Source organism: Harpia harpyja, chromosome 12, assembly GCF_026419915.1.
Source record: "Harpia harpyja isolate bHarHar1 chromosome 12, bHarHar1 primary haplotype, whole genome shotgun sequence".
In the NCBI taxonomy this organism is placed as follows: Eukaryota; Metazoa; Chordata; class Aves; order Accipitriformes; family Accipitridae; genus Harpia; species Harpia harpyja.
In genome coordinates, this window is record NC_068951.1 from 39366318 (window position 1) to 39382220 (window position 15903).

Here is a 15903-nt window from a genome sequence, read left to right on the forward strand (position 1 = left end):
TTCCAAAAGTTTTCTAATCCCTGATCACCTCTGCAACGCAATTCATATAAAGACTTAGCTAGGAGAACCAAAGCTTGATAACATACTGAGTCTACTCGAGAGAAAAGATGCGTGTGTGATCCAGCTGTGCAACACTGGAAAGGAAATACATTTAAATGTGAAAGGCCGTGGTATTTACAAATATGCTTTGAAATCGGATTGCTATTGTTGTATAGAAAAGTGGGATAATCACATTAGTACTATCAAGAAACAAACTTTAGAAAATAAACGTTGATCCAGGCAAAGGAACGATGCCTGCAAGCAATGACTGATGGAGCTGATTTCCAATTTTTTTATTGCATCTCAAATAAAGGCTGCCTCGGAATATTTGTTTTGCGTCTCAAAACCAAGTATCATCTACAGCTGCACTTCAGTAAAAAGACTTGATTTAACCCAGAACATCTCTCCAGTCATCCCAAATGAATCTGTTAATTGCAGAAAATCAACCAAATTTATAGTCTGATACCTGAGGAAAAAAAAATTATCAGTAGTGCTTAGCCCCAGCCTGCTCCAGTTTGGGTTCAGAACAGCTGGCAGCTCTCTCACAAAGTATGAGAAGAAAAAAAGCCGTAGAGCACATGCAACTAGTCATACACTTGCAGATAAACAAATACACACTGCCCTTGTAGAAACACTTAACAGAATGCCCCAGACTCTGCTTATCAACTGACACAGAAGAAAAACAGGCAGCTCCCCAGGGTAAAGCATATCATCTCTAGAGCAGGCTGAGTGAGGTCAGCATCCACTGAACACCCTGGTAACAGAAGAGAGCCACCGTCTTGACCTGCTGTAGCATTATAAAGGGTCCTTGTGTAAATGAAAGCCAAACCTATCTCTTCGGGTACATGCTGTACAGTTTCGAGTGGGATCTATGTAACCAAGCGTGGAACCACAAGCAAACAGATCACACAGATTAACACGAATTAAACAAAAGATCCCATGTTTAACCATTTAAAAACGTGACGTTAAACGTGACTCATGTAGCAACCCCATTAGAACACGGACGACAAACTCGGGACCTCGGGGCAGAAAACGTAGGACAGCCCACAGTGCTCTGACAATGCTGCCCCACACGCCACCGAGTTTCTGCGTTTTGCTGTTTGTCTGGTGTTCGTAGGTGATCCGCATGGCACTCCCAAGGCTGGGCCCCATCCACCAGCAGCTCCACAGAAGAGTCTTCAGGTGAATTCATTCAAACAGGAAGTATTATGGCCTCTGACTTGGAGAGTTTTAGCAAAAATAACCATTCGGCCTCCTTTTGCTCGGGATCCGTCTGGCTGGCTTTGTGGCTATGTTCGTCACCACACACCTCTCTCCTCAAGACAGTGCAGGGGGTGGATGCCGGAGGCTAAGGGGCAGGGCACGGAGCCATCTGATTCTCGTGTCCATGAGTGAAAACAAGCTCTCACTGTGGCTTCTTGGCAATTTCAGGCCCTTTTGAAGGATTACCACACATTGCTCGTTTCTCATTATTCTGAAAGGGGAAACATTAAGCCGACAAACGAGCTGTGTGTCGACAGTTAAGCACACCTCACGAGGGAACAGCCATTTCTTCCCCGACTCGTTTAAAACCTAGTTTTATCGCCGGGAAACCACCGGACCGCCCTTCCGAAGAAGCGGCCTCCAGCCACCCCCTCAGCGCCAAAATGGCGGAAAAGGGGGTGGGGTGTGGCTCGGGAGGAGGCGCGCGGCGCCGCCTGGCGGCCGAGGGGCAGCCCCGCGCATGCGCCAGCCCGAGGGGCGGGGCTGCGTTGGGGTGGGGGAAGGGGTTGCCCCCGGGTAGCAACGGCGCCGGCGCCGCGCGATTGGCGGGAGGGCGGGCTGAGCCCAACCGCTCTCCGTAGGCGCCGGCGAGGGGCGGGGTGAACGCGCCGGGCGGACGAAGGCGGGAAGCGCCCCCCCTCCCCAGCACGTGGTCAGCCGGCGGGCGGAGGGGAAGGGGAAGGAAGGAAGGAAGAGGCGGCCGGCCCCGCCCCCTCGGAGCGAGGCGGTGGAGGCGGGAGGGGGGGAGACCACGGACCAATGAGGGCGGCGGAAGCGGGGGGGCGGGGCGGGGCGGGGGCGGGGCCTGGCGCGCGCGCTCCCCGCCGTGCCCCACCGCCCCCTTCCCGCCGCAGTGGTCGGGCGCGTGTGCGCGGCGCCGTGCCCCCCCCCCACCCCCCCCCTCCGCCGTGTCCCCGGTCCCCGGTTCCCGCCCGGCCTCCCCGATCGTCTTCGTGAGGTAAGAAGGGGCCGCGCCGTCGCTCGGGGCCGGCCCCCGGGGCTGCGCGCTGTTTGGCGGCTAGGGCCGCGGCGCTGAGGGGACGGGGAAGTGAAGGCGGGGGGGGGCGGCGAGACCGGGAGCGGGCGCCGGTGGGGGACGGGACCTCGGCACGTGGCGGGGCGCGAGGCCCGGCCCTCCCCGCCCCGGGGCGCCGCCATCGCGCTGCCCTCGCCGGGAGAAGGTGGTTGGGTCCCCGTGTTCCCCCCCCCCCCCTCCTCGCCCCGTGTCGTGTCCCCCCGGGCACCGGCCCTTCCCGCCACCGGATCTCCGAGCCCCGACGTTCTCGCTTGCTTGCAGCCCCCAGCCCGCTCCCCCCCCCCCTCCCTCCCCGCCCAGCGCCATGGCCGACGAGCTCGACTTCACCACGGGCGATGCCGGCGCCTCCTTCACGTACCCCATGCAGTGCTCGGCGCTGCGGAAGAACGGCTTCGTGGTGCTCAAGGGCCGCCCCTGCAAGATCGTGGAGATGTCCACCTCCAAGACGGGCAAGCACGGCCACGCCAAGGTGAGCGGCCCCGGGCGGGCTCTGCAAGCCCCGATCTGTTGCTCGGCCCGCAGTGTGTGCTCTCTGCGGCTCCCGGCCCTCCGAGCGGCATCGCTGGCTTGGCCGGCCGAGAGGGAAGGGTGTAGCGTTTCATTTGGCAGAGTGCTCTGTATCCTGCTTTTGCTTTTCTCGCAGCAGCGTCTCGTGTGTCTCTTCGCTCTAGACTTAGCTCAAGGGCTTCCAGTAATGTAACGCAGGAAGGATTGAGGACGGGGAGCGGGGGGAGGGTGTTGGGTTTTTTTTTTTTCCTCCCAACTTGTTAAAAAGCTTTAAAGCTGATAGCGATAAAACCTGTTTCTGTAGTGGGGGTAGAGTAAGTTCTGGAAGGGGGGCTGATGAAATCACTAGGGCGTGGTTGGATTGTGCTGTCGCTACCCACCAAAGCACTTTTGTGTCTCCCTGTGCTAGCAGGCTTTCACTATTGCAGCGCTCGACTTAAGCGCTTACTAGAAGTGCCCATGTTCTGTTACATAATCCAGAAGAGCTCAGCAGACAGTCGTTACCTCTCCGGGCCTGCTCTGGCCCTATTTTGCCGGCTTGCCTCGCTGCTTCTTTCCTTTTTTTCAGCACCGAGTGAGGCGTACCTTCCCCCTCCTGCGTTCCAGCAGGGACATTCTTAGGCTGCAGTCCTGCTGCCTAAGCAGTTGGCTTATGCAGCTGTCCAAAGCTTGGACCAAGGCTAGACTCCCCCTTCGTTCATTCAGCAACACTTTGTGCTGGGTATATTAGAGTTTAGAGACAGATCTGTTACAAACACGGACTAATTAGATTTGTAAGTTTCCACAACCTTGTATGGTACAGGTAGGTGGGTAAAGTATTTAGGATTTGTCAAAGCTAGAGTATACCAAGCCCTTGCTAGGTTTTTTTTTCCTTTCTCCCTCCCCTTGCTTTTTTTATGGCTTGTTTTATTAGGCAGATCCAGTTTTCTTAAACACTGAAACAGTTATGAGAGTGAAAGGACCTGAGAAGAGCAGGCTATGAACTGGTAATCCAAGTGCTAGCTGGACAGCTGCTGCTAGCATAAAGGGAGGTGGGAGCTGCTTTAATCTCTGTGCATGACCATGTCTTCTTTTCCCCTTAACCTTCACGTTGTCACCGACACTGTTGTGTTTCTCAGAACAGCTAGAACTTGAAGTAAACTTTTTCTCAACCGCTGCGTACTCTTGAGCTCTAGCTTGCTGCTGTAAAACTACAGAAGGCTATGGAAGGTAACAGTGGCTGATCTGCGTTCTCATGTAGTGTTTCTGTAGTGTGCTACGAAAGGGTGTGAGAGGCTTTCTCTTGCTGCATGGGCTGCTTTCATACCACAAGCAAAGGGTCCAGGCAGAGTCTGGTATCACACGTGATCTTTTAGAAAACGGTGTGGAACCAGCAATACTGATGGCAATGGCATCTTGCTTCTCTAGGACCTACAGTAACTGATACTATTTTTCTTCTCTTGTAGGTTCACTTGGTTGGTATTGATATCTTCACTGGTAAAAAATATGAAGATATTTGTCCATCAACTCATAACATGGATGTTCCCAATATCAAGAGGAATGATTACCAGGTGAGTTAACAGTCACTGCGTCCTCCCACACGTTAGGAGGCTTTATACTCCTAATACCACGTGTAAACTCTCTTCATCCCAAAACTTGCCTCTCAATTAATAAGGTACTGTTGTCAGAATTGATGGAACTTGCCTGTCGAGACATGGCATTGCTGAACTTGTAGCATTTACTGAATTGTTAAAACTGTCAGAGCTCATCGATGGAGAGCTCCTTACTGTACTGACAACCTCATGTTATAGTTGCAATCTTTAGAAATGACAGGTAATAGACAACATTTTCTAGCTCATGTTGTAAGGTCACTTCTTCATTCTTTGCGATACTGGCACCCTTTAGTATCTGGAGAGGTGTTATCCCTGCTGCAAGTTATTATTAGTTAAAGGGTAATGAAGATCTCACTAAAAGTAAATTTGAATCGAAGCACGTATTGTCATTTATAATTTCACTCTTAGATAGGGTAGATGAATCAACAAGACAGTCTTAAACTGCATCTGATACCAATTCTAACTTGCTACAGTGCTTTCTGCTCCTTGCGTGGAAGCTGGCTTTAGCTGATCTCAAGTAATTTTGGTGCTCCTGAGCTCTGCTCTGAAACGTATGTATGGAGGGAACTTGTCAGGCCTCTAACTTCTGTAATGCCTTCTGTGATAGGGATAGTGAGCTCTTAAAAGCAGATTCGGGTTCTGAGTTATAACGTGTTGGTTATCTTTCCCTTGTCTCGGGAGTAGTTCTGGTCAGGAACTGATACACGTCCACATCAGCTGGAAGGCTGCAATTGCTTGACAAAGCCAAAGTTCAGAGGGTTAGCAACTCTTCAGGACAGCTGGTGCTGTTTGGATTAAGTGTGACTAGCTTGTCTTAGGGCTCAGACCTTCCAAGAGATTGTTAATGTTATCTTGGTGATCTTTCTCTCGTGTTCTTGGGTCCTCATTGCTACTGAAATTCTTGATGTTTATCAGACTTGTTAGGGCTGCCTTTTTGGTTTACTGTTACGTGTTCCAGGTTCCCTAACCTGCTCTGTCAAAATAGCTGTTCCCCTTAGGTCAGGCTTTCGGTTAGGCTGAAAACAGCGTTATAAAAGTGGTCCAGAGCTTGGTGGATGTTCCCCAATTTATTCATTAGCCTTTAATGTAAATGATGGTATCTCATTGTACAAATGAAGGTATAGAAGCGTACAGTTCAACCGTTGTGAACTTTGTACACTTTGTAAAAGCAATGCTGTTCAGTGAACACCATTCCAGTTACTGTTTCTAATTCATAGGCGTAAAAAGCTGAACCAGTGACCTGGAAGCAGTACTTCTTCTAAATCACAAGGATGGGTTTTGTGGTGCCCCACATACTAGGAAATAACCAGCAGGGTTCTGGTGGTTCTTGATAGCTTTTGCTACAGTTGCCCTAACTCTCCGCCCTCTAAACTCTTGCTAAAAGTTGAGTTAAATTAGTTTCTTAACTGTTACAAACACAGTACTAAAGAATTAATGTAACAGGTAGAGTTCACTGCCTTCTGCTTACCTTCAGCTACTGCCTGCTAGTGACTACTGATGTTAAACTTCCTAAAAGTGAACTTCTCTTCACAGCTGATAGGTATTCAGGATGGGTATCTCTCCCTGCTGACAGAAAGCGGTGAAGTTCGTGAGGATCTAAAGCTGCCAGAAGGGGATCTTGGCAAAGAAATAGAAGGAAAATTCAATGCCAATGAAGATGTGCAGGTAAGCATAGAGGGCAGACAAGAAGAGTTGCGGTTAATTCCACTTGATTATACAATGAAGAAGTCTTATTCTAATACTGACCATTTGTAGCTCTCCATGATGAGCGGGTTAGAAGCACGGGAATCGGTCCTTTGAGATGCAGAAGGACTTTTGTACTGGAGCACGCAGTATGGCACTGAAGCCTGGCTCAGTTGACAGTGAGGCGATACGGGTGTGTCTCAGATGTCTAGGTAAATCCCAACAGTGCTGTCCGCATGGTGTGGATTGGAGCCTCCAGGCTTTCTTCATCGGGACCAAGTGCAGAGTTTTGTGATATAGTCTGAGTAGTCTAATTTGCTATGTTAGCAAACATGTCTGCAAGTAGCTCTGCAGACTGTAGTTTATGTTGGGCCACACCAGTTGTTAGTTTGACTCTACTGCAGGAGCTTGTTCATCTTCCTCTGTTGTACGAACCTCAAGGTGCCAGCCAAGGCAATGTGGCATAGAGAAGGCAGCAAAAGAGCAAATCAGTGGGAGGGTGTCGTGGTTTAACCCCAGCCAGCAACTAAGCACCACGCAGCCGCTCACTCACTTCCCTGCCACCTATTGGGATGGGAGAGAGAATCTGAAGGAAAAAGGTAAAACTCGTTAATAGAGCAGAAAGGAAGAAACTAACAATGATAATAATAACAGTAGTAAAATGACAATAGTAATAATAATAATAATAATAAAAGGATTGGAATATACAAAGCAAGTGATGCACAATGCAGTTGCTCACCACCTGCTGACCGATGCCCAGTTAGTTCCTGAGCAGCCATCCTCCCCAGCCAGCTCCCCCCAGTTTATATACTGGGCATGACATCTCATGGTACAGAATACCCCTTTGGCCACTTTGGGTCAGCTGCCCTGGCTGTGTCCCCTCCCAACTCCTTGTGCCCCTCCAGCCTTCCTGCTGGCTGGGCATGAGAAGCTAAAAAATCATTGACTTAGTCTAAACACTACTCGGCAACAACTGAAAACATCAGTGTGTTATCAACATTCTTCTCATACTGAACCCAAAACATAGCACTATACCAGCTACTAAAAAGAAAATTAACTCTATCCCAGCTGAAACCAGGACAGAGGGCAGATATTGTGGACATTCTTCTAATCACTGAATTTTACCAGCTTCAACTTTCTTTTTTTCTTCTCAAGAGAGATGGGATAGATACTAAAATGTGAAAGTCTGTAACTTCTAGGAGCGCCTCCTCTGGCATGGGTTGGAGTTCACCTATCTGTCTTTTCTTCCAGATATCCGTCATAAGTGCAATGAATGAAGAATGTGCTGTAGCCATAAAGCCTTGCAAATAAAGAGGATCGCCAGGCTCGGGCAACTGCTCAGGTCTGGACAAACCACAGATCTATAAATTTGGTTCTTATTGTCACCAAAGCTCTGGCCTTCACAAGCAACCTCATTTCTTTTCTGAATTGTTAAAAAGCAGTGCTGGATTCTGGATTAGTGTTGCAGGCTAACTGGCAGTTTTCAAAATCACTGAGATTTTAATTCCTTAATTGTAACTATTTTAACATTCCTGTGGGTTTCAGCTATGGATCTGAGAAACCAATCAGGTGTTACTAGTGGATATATTTTTATTTGCTTGAGCAAAACAGTGTTTGTCTGTATGAACAGACAAAATACAGTATTCAGGGGCTTTTAGATAAGCTGGTAGGTATCTAGGATTATAAAGTGACCTAGAGCACAAATAGTATTTTTCTTGACATGTTTAGGTAGAACTGACAATAAAAGTAGCTTTTTTTTTTTTTTTTTTTTTTAAAGCTTAAGTATTTTGTGGATTGGGACTCTTGCAGAACTGTAGGTGCCAATCGCAACTTTTAGACCAAGAAACTCAAGTGATCAAAAATGCCAGCTGGCTTGACCAAGCCCCAGTGGCCATGTGCAACTTAACTGTATTACCTCTGTATTCTTCTTTGCCAACTTGTTGGCTTATTGTAACGATAAAATGGTGTCAAAGCCTACCTGTGGTTTAGGCAGGCAGTTGGAATATTGGGTAGATAAGACATAGACAGGTCAAGGGGACACAAAGGTGAGAATGGATGTTAAAGCTATAGACTTTCACTCGAGGCCTTTGTCAGACTTGAAAAATAAAATAGAAAAATGCAGTTCAATTGCTTTCCTTTATTATATTTATCTTAAACTATAAGAGGGTGACAAACTCCATGGGAATCTGTTGCAGTGCTTCCAGCTTTAGGTTTTAATCTTCAGGTTCAGACCATATTTTTGTAGCACAGGGACCACATGTTTTTCAAGAAGTGGGACAAACTGTAGCATTGAGCCTAAACTAAATGCATGTGATTCTTTTTAAAAAAATAAAACTATTGTGTTTTCAAAATATAGACTTGACAGACAATACTGAACAACCATGGCTTAACTATAAAAGTAAATAAATAGCTACATAGTTATGAAAGCTAGCTCCTATCCAAGGGAGTTCTGAGTCATTGAAACACGCATGCATGCCTATAACTATTTAGTAGCTTAACAGGCAAACACAAGGCTTCACAGCAATAGTTATAGAAGGATAACTAGGCTGCTCCTGTTTAAGGCGTTCAACTTGAATTCTAAGACTTGGTGACTCTTCATGAGTGGGAAACTTCCTTAGTGCGTGGCTCGGACCTCTCTTCACAGTTGATAAATAATTGTTTCATGAACTTGCCTTAAGCTTCAGTGGCTGCAGGCTAACGGAGGACAACTTGTAAACATGTGGCATGCTGCCCTGGACAGCACGCACAATTCACACTCTTATCAGCAGCGAGGGTCAGACTTCACGCTGCTTAAAATGTTTGTAGCTTAATAGTATGTACTCTCTAATCCCCAAAGGGCTCGTGGCAACTGTCCTGAACTGCCCTTGTACATACTGTGGCAGGGCTTAGCAAATCTTGGAGGTCTAATCTAGATGGCAAAAAACATGCATTTTTCCGTAGACTTCTCATGACAGGGAGAGCACTACAGTGGAGGTAAAGACAGCAATAAATATACTCTGGTAATAAAGCACAGTTACCTGGGACACCTGGCAGAAGCAGGATACTGCCACACGCTCTTGCCTAGCACAATAGACATTGCAGGTCAACTCTATAAGTAGCACCTTGACTGAAATGGCAAAACTGCTTTTAAAAAAAGCTGTAGATGCAAGAGATTGAAATGCATTCAGAATAGTTTTGAAGAGCATGCTTAGTAGTTCAAGCTAGTCTGCACTATGCTCCTTTCTGCCTCTCTATTGAACTGGTACCTGAACGAGAGGCTTTGCTGGCTTTGGAGGTGACTGTGAAACCATTGATGGTGGTCTTGACTGCAAGCTGAGCTGTGTGATGTCAAATGGGAAGTCATAGGTCGCTATGTCAAACTAGTGCAAGTTCTAATGCTATCACTGCATTACGAATACTTCTAATACGCTTGAAAACTACAAGACTTGGATTTGTTCTTGTCCTCGTAGTGCTTTAGTCTACTTTCAGGTGCCTGTCTGTCCTCTAGAACCTTGTTGGAAGACAGGTATTTGATGCCACTGGCCCACAATCTAAGCATTTACTTAGACTGTAAGCTGTCTGGGACGAGGGCTGGTTTTTGTCCTGTTCCTACAAGTGGGGTCCTGGTCTGACTGGAGTTTTCAGGTACTACAGCAATCTAAAGATAGAGGTTTTACGACCTCCAGCTTGCTGGAAGAGCCCTCCTTGGGACGTATTGATGTCCTTCTATTGCAACCTTCAGTTCTGCAAGATCTAAATGATTAAGTAAGTACTTCATTATAGGTTTGTTCTTAGATACTTAGTTGTCTTTTGTGAAGCACTTCGAACATTATGGAAGTGCAGAGCATTGGCTCGTCATGCATGAAGTTTCCCATAGGTAATACATAAGCATGAGTCTTAAGCATAATCTCCAAGTTTCAGTAAGATTAAAGAAGTTGCTTCTAAATTAGAACATGTATTTGAGGCATTTTTTCCAAAGTAAGATGTTTCAGTTTACTGTCAGAATCGTTTGCAACAAACTTTGTTTGTGATCAGTAGTCCATATAGATGCGTATTTTTAAGATCCCTAACCAAATGCTTAGGGAAATTCTCCTTTCATAGCTTTACTTTAAAACAAATCTTAACCAATGTACTTGTTCTGTAGTACTGTCTTAATACTTACATTGTGTCAAAACCGAAAACGATAAACTTCTAATAGCTGATGCAACTGCTTAGAGTAAAGGCTGTGAAAACTAGGAGGTGACGAAAAGTATTTCCACTCCAAATAATGCATTTTTTTTATGGCTCCAATTCATTGAGTTTCTCTTACTACTTTACAGCATTGGAAAGACTGCAGTGTTTCCTGCCTCAAATGTTGGCAAGTAATACTTTAAGATTTCAATAGAACCTTCTAATTTTTTGCTTATAATGGTGGTTTTTCAACTAGGCTCTTGCTAGTTGAGCCATGTTCTCAGGGCTGTTTTTTTTAAGAAGTTAGCTGAGTTTCATTGTTTCAACGTAACTGCTTTCAAGCCTCTCGCAGGTTTTTCTAATCCACAATGTACCCAGAAACGGTGCACAGTCTGTAGTTTCACAATACAGGTAATTTTACATAATCTGTAAAGAAGTCAAATTTGTTGATAGTTCGAACTCTTATGGTTACTGCAGGTCAGTCTCACAGAATTCAAAATTCAATAAATCCCACTTTTTTCGGTTGAGTAATTTAGAATGTAGTTTGTTACAGTAGAACTAAACTTCAGGAAAAAAAAAAAAAAGACCTTGTTAAGGATATTTCGAGTATCTCGCTTATACACCGAGAACGTTAACGAAGGCGTAGATCCTGGAGCGTTCGGCAGTTCAGCACGGTATGCCGAGAGCAGCGGAAGTCTGGCCCTACGGTATTTGGCATCTGAGAGTAACTTGGTTTGCGAACTTAAAGCGAAATGTTTGCTATGTATTGCTGTGTGGCAGAAAACCCCTGTCGTCCTGTGCTGTATGTATATCGTTAACCGTTGCTCGGTGCGGCTTTCGAAATGCGGGAGAAAGAGGAGTGCTGGCAACGACTCGTTGTACTGATCGTAGCAAAAACCAAACCCTGTAAATCGCGTGAACCGGGAAGGGCAGTCCTCGCGGTTCGAGCGTGTATCTGTTTTGGAAGCTGTATTGTTTTCGACGCCACGCGAACGATCGGGGGAAGGACGTCGATGCGTGTTTTGCTCCAGAAATACTAAGGATGTCGGTGCTGCGGGGAGCTGGGTGCTGGCTGAGACGACAGGGACCGTGGGAGAGCCCGTAGCGCTTCGGTGGCGGCGTGGAAGGGGATCTGCGAGCTCCGGCTCTGAGTCTCGAGTGGCAGTGGGCACCGTCCGCTCCCCCGCTCTCCGCCAGCACCCTCGCCTTCCCGCAGGAGAAACGCTTCACCGCTACAGCGGCGCGGCCTGCGGCTTGTACGAGAGCAAGAGAAGCGCTTGCGTTCCTGTCCAACAGAAATTAAAAAAAAAAAAAAAAAGCGGAAAATAAAATGAAATAAAAAGGTGGCTCCTTCATGCTAAAGACGTGTGGTGACTCTTTTCCGCCGGCGGGAGGGCGCCCCGCCTCCCTGCGTGACCCGCCCCGCCCCGCCTGCGTGGTGACGTCAGCGCCGGGGTATAAAAGCGTGGCGTGGGGGGCGCGGCGCTCTTTTTGTGGGAGAGCGGCGGAGGGGCAGCATGCCGCCGGTGAGCGCGCGCGGGCGGGCGGGGCCGCGGCCGCCTCACAGAGGGACGGCTGATGGCGGGCGGCTGAGAAGCGGCTGGCGGGGAGACGGCGGCTCTTCCCGGCGGCGTGTGGTGGCTCAGCGGGACTCTCCCCGAGAGGGCCTCGAGTGGGAGGGGGCCGGGGCCCGCGGCGAGCTGGCTGCGGTCAGCCCCGCTCTCCCGGCGGGTGTCGGCCTGGGCCGGCCCTCGCCACAGGCCGCCGCGGTCCCCCCTTCGCGCTGATGAAAGCTTTTCGGGTGCGGATTGTTAACGTTAATGGGGGTTTTTTGTGTCTGTGTGTGTGTGTGTGTTTTAGCAAAAGGACAGAAAGTCTAAAAAGTCAACTTGGAAGTTTTGCCTTGACTTGACCCATCCTGTGGAAGATGGAATCTTTGATTCTGGGAATTTCGTAAGTCGTGGGTTTGCGCGTGCTTCTGGTGCGTAGTGTAATAAAAGCTTTAGTACAGTACCGTAACTGAATTGCAGCTGAAAAGTTACATTCTCAATTAGTAAAATCAACAGCTGTTCTTTAAATTATCGGCGCTTTTTGAAAGTTTCTTGGGCTTAGATGTCTTTTATAGACAAGAGGGTTCACACCTGTCCACAAATAATACAGCTGTTTTAAATTGAATCCTGTTTTAACACGGGGCTGATTTTTTTTTTTTTTAATTACATGCGGTAAAATCTTACTGCGTTGTAAATACTTGCTCTCAGGACACAAGTAAACGGTGATTTTTAATATTGCTCTATGGCTAGGGTCCCTTCCCTAGTTCATACCTAGGGTGCCATTCCCTAGTGTTCTATTTCTTTAATGTTGAAACAGGAACAGTTCCTAAAGGAGAAGGTTAAGGTCAATGGAAAAACTGGAAACTTGGGCAACACCGTTCACATTGAACGTCTGAAGAACAAGATCACAGTGACATCCGAGAAGCAATTTTCTAAAAGGTTGGTGAAAGGTTTCCTTTTGTTGTATTTGTGATAGTGGATTTTGAACGGTGGTGTGTTGAACATGAGGCCCTTCTGATACATACAGAGGAGGCGTTAGCTCTAACCTCCACAGCATTTGTAAATATTAGTGAAAGACATAATTCAAACATTTATAATATTAGATGTTTAAAAACCTTCTTTTTAAAACTCAAGCCTTGATTGCAAATTAATGCTCCCTCTGATACAAGCATAGTAATACAGAGATGCTTTATATAGCTTGTTAGAAGTGTATCAAGGAAAGATAGGCTTTTAAAAGTCATACTGAATTCACGTCATGGGTGGCTGTTTTATTACTTAACCGGTTGTATTAAAATATATGGGTACACAATATGTGTTGTTGCAGAAGGACCCCTTAGGTCAAATGAAGCCTTAAACTGCATAGTATGTTAGGGCATGCGACAGATGAGTACACTGATTAGAGGTAGAGTTCCTTCCCTGCATCCCCCCCTTCATTTGCTGATAGAGATAAACCTGTATCTGTTATGTTAGACCAAGGTTTAGAACCACTTCTCAATGCTTTTGAGTTACCGGCCTTGTGCTATGTAGTCAAAAAGCATCAAATAACAAATTCTTAATGTGTCGTCTGGAGTGAAAATATACTTGTATTACCTGTTATATATGGTAATTTTTTATTTCTGGATATAATTAGTGTGGTGTTGCCCTGCTAGAGCCATGACTTACTTGGGTGGAGTGCAGACAGCAGTAAAGGTTGTTAAATGAGAAAGTTCTAATGTGTAATTACTGTGTTTAAGGTACCTAAAATACCTCACAAAGAAGTACCTCAAGAAGAACAATCTGCGCGACTGGCTTCGCGTCGTTGCGTCTGACAAGGAGACGTACGAATTGCGCTACTTCCAAATCAGTCAAGATGAAGAAGGATCAGAGTCTGAGGAATAATTGAAGCTTGGCTTTATACGCAGTGCAGTGTACAAAAGGCTAGAACATCTATTTATAAGAACACTTAACTTATTGGTGAATAAGGATTTTGTACCCTGACAGCATGGTTAGTTTTCTAGCCTTTTTCTTAAGTTCTAATTAAAAACCAGCATGGGAAATAATTTGTTTTGCAGTTTTCCTTCCATTGCTAGAAATCAGAGCTGTTTGTTTAACATGGCATCACTGAAGGTCCAAGTAGAAAAGAACTGAGCCCTTCACCCAGTTCAAATGTAAGACAGTTACATTGGAGTTTAATCATCCAGAGTTGTTTTATGACTAAAAGTACCAGCTCCTTCTGGTAATTTATGTGGAGCTAATGATATGATATTTGAAAGTTTACTTTTATTTACTTTTAATTATTTTAGTTAAAAACAAGGCTTACAAGTTTTAAAAGAAATACTTTATTTCTGTGTGATTTATCTAAATCATTAATTGGTTGTAGTATTCCTGTGTATAACCACAAGTCAAACTGGAGTATAATAAATAGAGTAGTTTGTTAGCCAGGTTTATATTAGATTGACAAGTAAGACAGGTAAGGAGGTAGAGACAAATCTCATTGCCAGCATCTAGCTAAAACAACTTAAGGGAAGCAGTGAGATGCGTTTTAATGTTGACAGTGACTGAATCCCATTAAATCCATACAGATGTTTCTGCTTTTATGATGGTGTATTTTATGGTTCTTGTATTTGAGTCCTGGCATTATTTCCTCAATACAAGTATTTCTTTAGTAGAAGTGGGGGGTTCTTCACTGACACACAAATCACTCCAGATCCTATAATAATAGGATATATAATATCCTCCAGATATTATGTTCTTTTGTTCACATAATATCAAGAGAAATTTGAGTTGTTTTCACTATGAAAAAGTGGTGTTTGTGAGCCTGCAGCTGCAGTAACTATTGCATGCATATGCATTTCAGTGCTGTGTTCTGTTGAGCTGGTAGTACACTCTGCATGGGATTAATTAGAATGTTTACTCTTGGCTTCCAGTGCAGTGGTGAACTCTGGAATTAGTGATGCCATATTTGTTTAATATCGTAAAACAGGGATGCATGTAGGCTCTGATTACTGAACTTTGTGCTTGGAACAAATCTGCTAGCTTAGGCTGAAGTGTGCCTTCTAAATTGTTTAATTTCCTGATGATTTTTTTTTTTATTAATTCAGCATTGTTTTTGCTGGGAAACCTCTGAGACAGACTATTTAGAGAGCTGCCAAAGCACAAACCAATGCATTAACAGTCACATGACACCCACTTGTGGTACCTAAATCTAAATGAAAAATACATAAGGGGAGGATGAACACTGGGGTCTCATTTGTCATTTTTCAATGTTCCTGAAGTGTGGCACAGGGAGATGAGAGGAAGCAGCAGTGGAACAACAGCTACTCGTGTAATCTCTGCTGGGTTGATTTGTTTGATTTTGCTGTTTCAAAGCTAGCAAAAGGAAGGGAGCAGCCTGTGTAACTGGCTGCAAGGCTGTCATGTCCCAGTTTTCTCAGGACTATGACTCAGGTTTGCTGATTCCCAGGTCAGAATTAAGGTGAAACAACACCAGGGATCCTTTAACTCTCAAAACTCAATTTTTATTTGCTCACAACAAAAATTGGCATGAAACCATATCAGTAAGCTGTGTAACATGCTAACCATGCATCACCAAACATATACTACAGGCCTTGCTTACCTGGGAATCAGTGCAGGGAAGACAGTAAGGAGAGCCCTCCTGTTGGGTCATGAGGTTCGGAGCAGACCCCCTTGCTTTCTAGACTCCTTCTCAGAGAGGAGCCCAGGGCCGGCTGGATCTGCTCCTAGTCCCAGACTTGGTCAACGGTTTATGTCTAAAGGGATGAGGTGTAGGGATTACAGAAAAGGGAAAGGGAGGGAGAAAAGAGAAAGATTTCACCAGTCCTGGGTCCAGCATTGGTTCAGTCCTCCAAAGGGTCTGGTTCCAGTGGGCTTGCACACCTGGGGCTTCAGGTTGTGTCCTTTTATCATCCTTGCCCCTCCTTTGGGCAGGCACTTTAGCCTAATGAGTTCATTAGGTAGCCTTTGGGCCATGGGCCTGGGGGTTGTTTGGGGAGTAACTTCTTCCCTGCAGATGTGATCTTTGGCCATCCACGGTGAGCTGCCCTGCTCAGCACAGCAGAGCAGCATTACCATCAGAGCAGGGAGC

General features: G+C 46.0%; 2 protein-coding genes across 3 annotated transcripts; both read left to right on the top strand.

Moving 5' to 3' along the window:
- Nucleotides 1-2599: 2599 nt before the first annotated feature.
- Nucleotides 2600-11631, top strand: EIF5A2 (eukaryotic translation initiation factor 5A2). Of its 2 annotated transcripts, none has more exons than XM_052803682.1 (4): nt 2600-2807; nt 4291-4395; nt 5971-6102; nt 6193-6724. In XM_052803682.1, the coding sequence occupies exons 1-4, from the start codon at nt 2643-2645 to the stop codon at nt 6235-6237; spliced, it is 447 nt and encodes a 148-aa protein (XP_052659642.1). In that variant the 5' UTR covers nt 2600-2642; the 3' UTR covers nt 6238-6724. The 2 variants fall into 2 exon arrangements, with proteins under 2 accessions (XP_052659642.1, XP_052659641.1); XM_052803681.1 differs by lacking the exon at nt 6193-6724 and adding an exon at nt 7372-11631 and having other exon boundaries at nt 2603-2807.
- Nucleotides 11632-11709: 78 nt separating this feature from the next.
- RPL22L1 (ribosomal protein L22 like 1) lies at nt 11710-14395 on the top strand. Its single transcript, XM_052803683.1, has 4 exons — nt 11710-11795; nt 12130-12222; nt 12637-12758; nt 13553-14395. The coding sequence occupies exons 1-4, from the start codon at nt 11787-11789 to the stop codon at nt 13695-13697; spliced, it is 369 nt and encodes a 122-aa protein (XP_052659643.1). The 5' UTR covers nt 11710-11786; the 3' UTR covers nt 13698-14395.
- The last annotated feature ends 1508 nt before the right edge of the window (nt 14396-15903 follow it).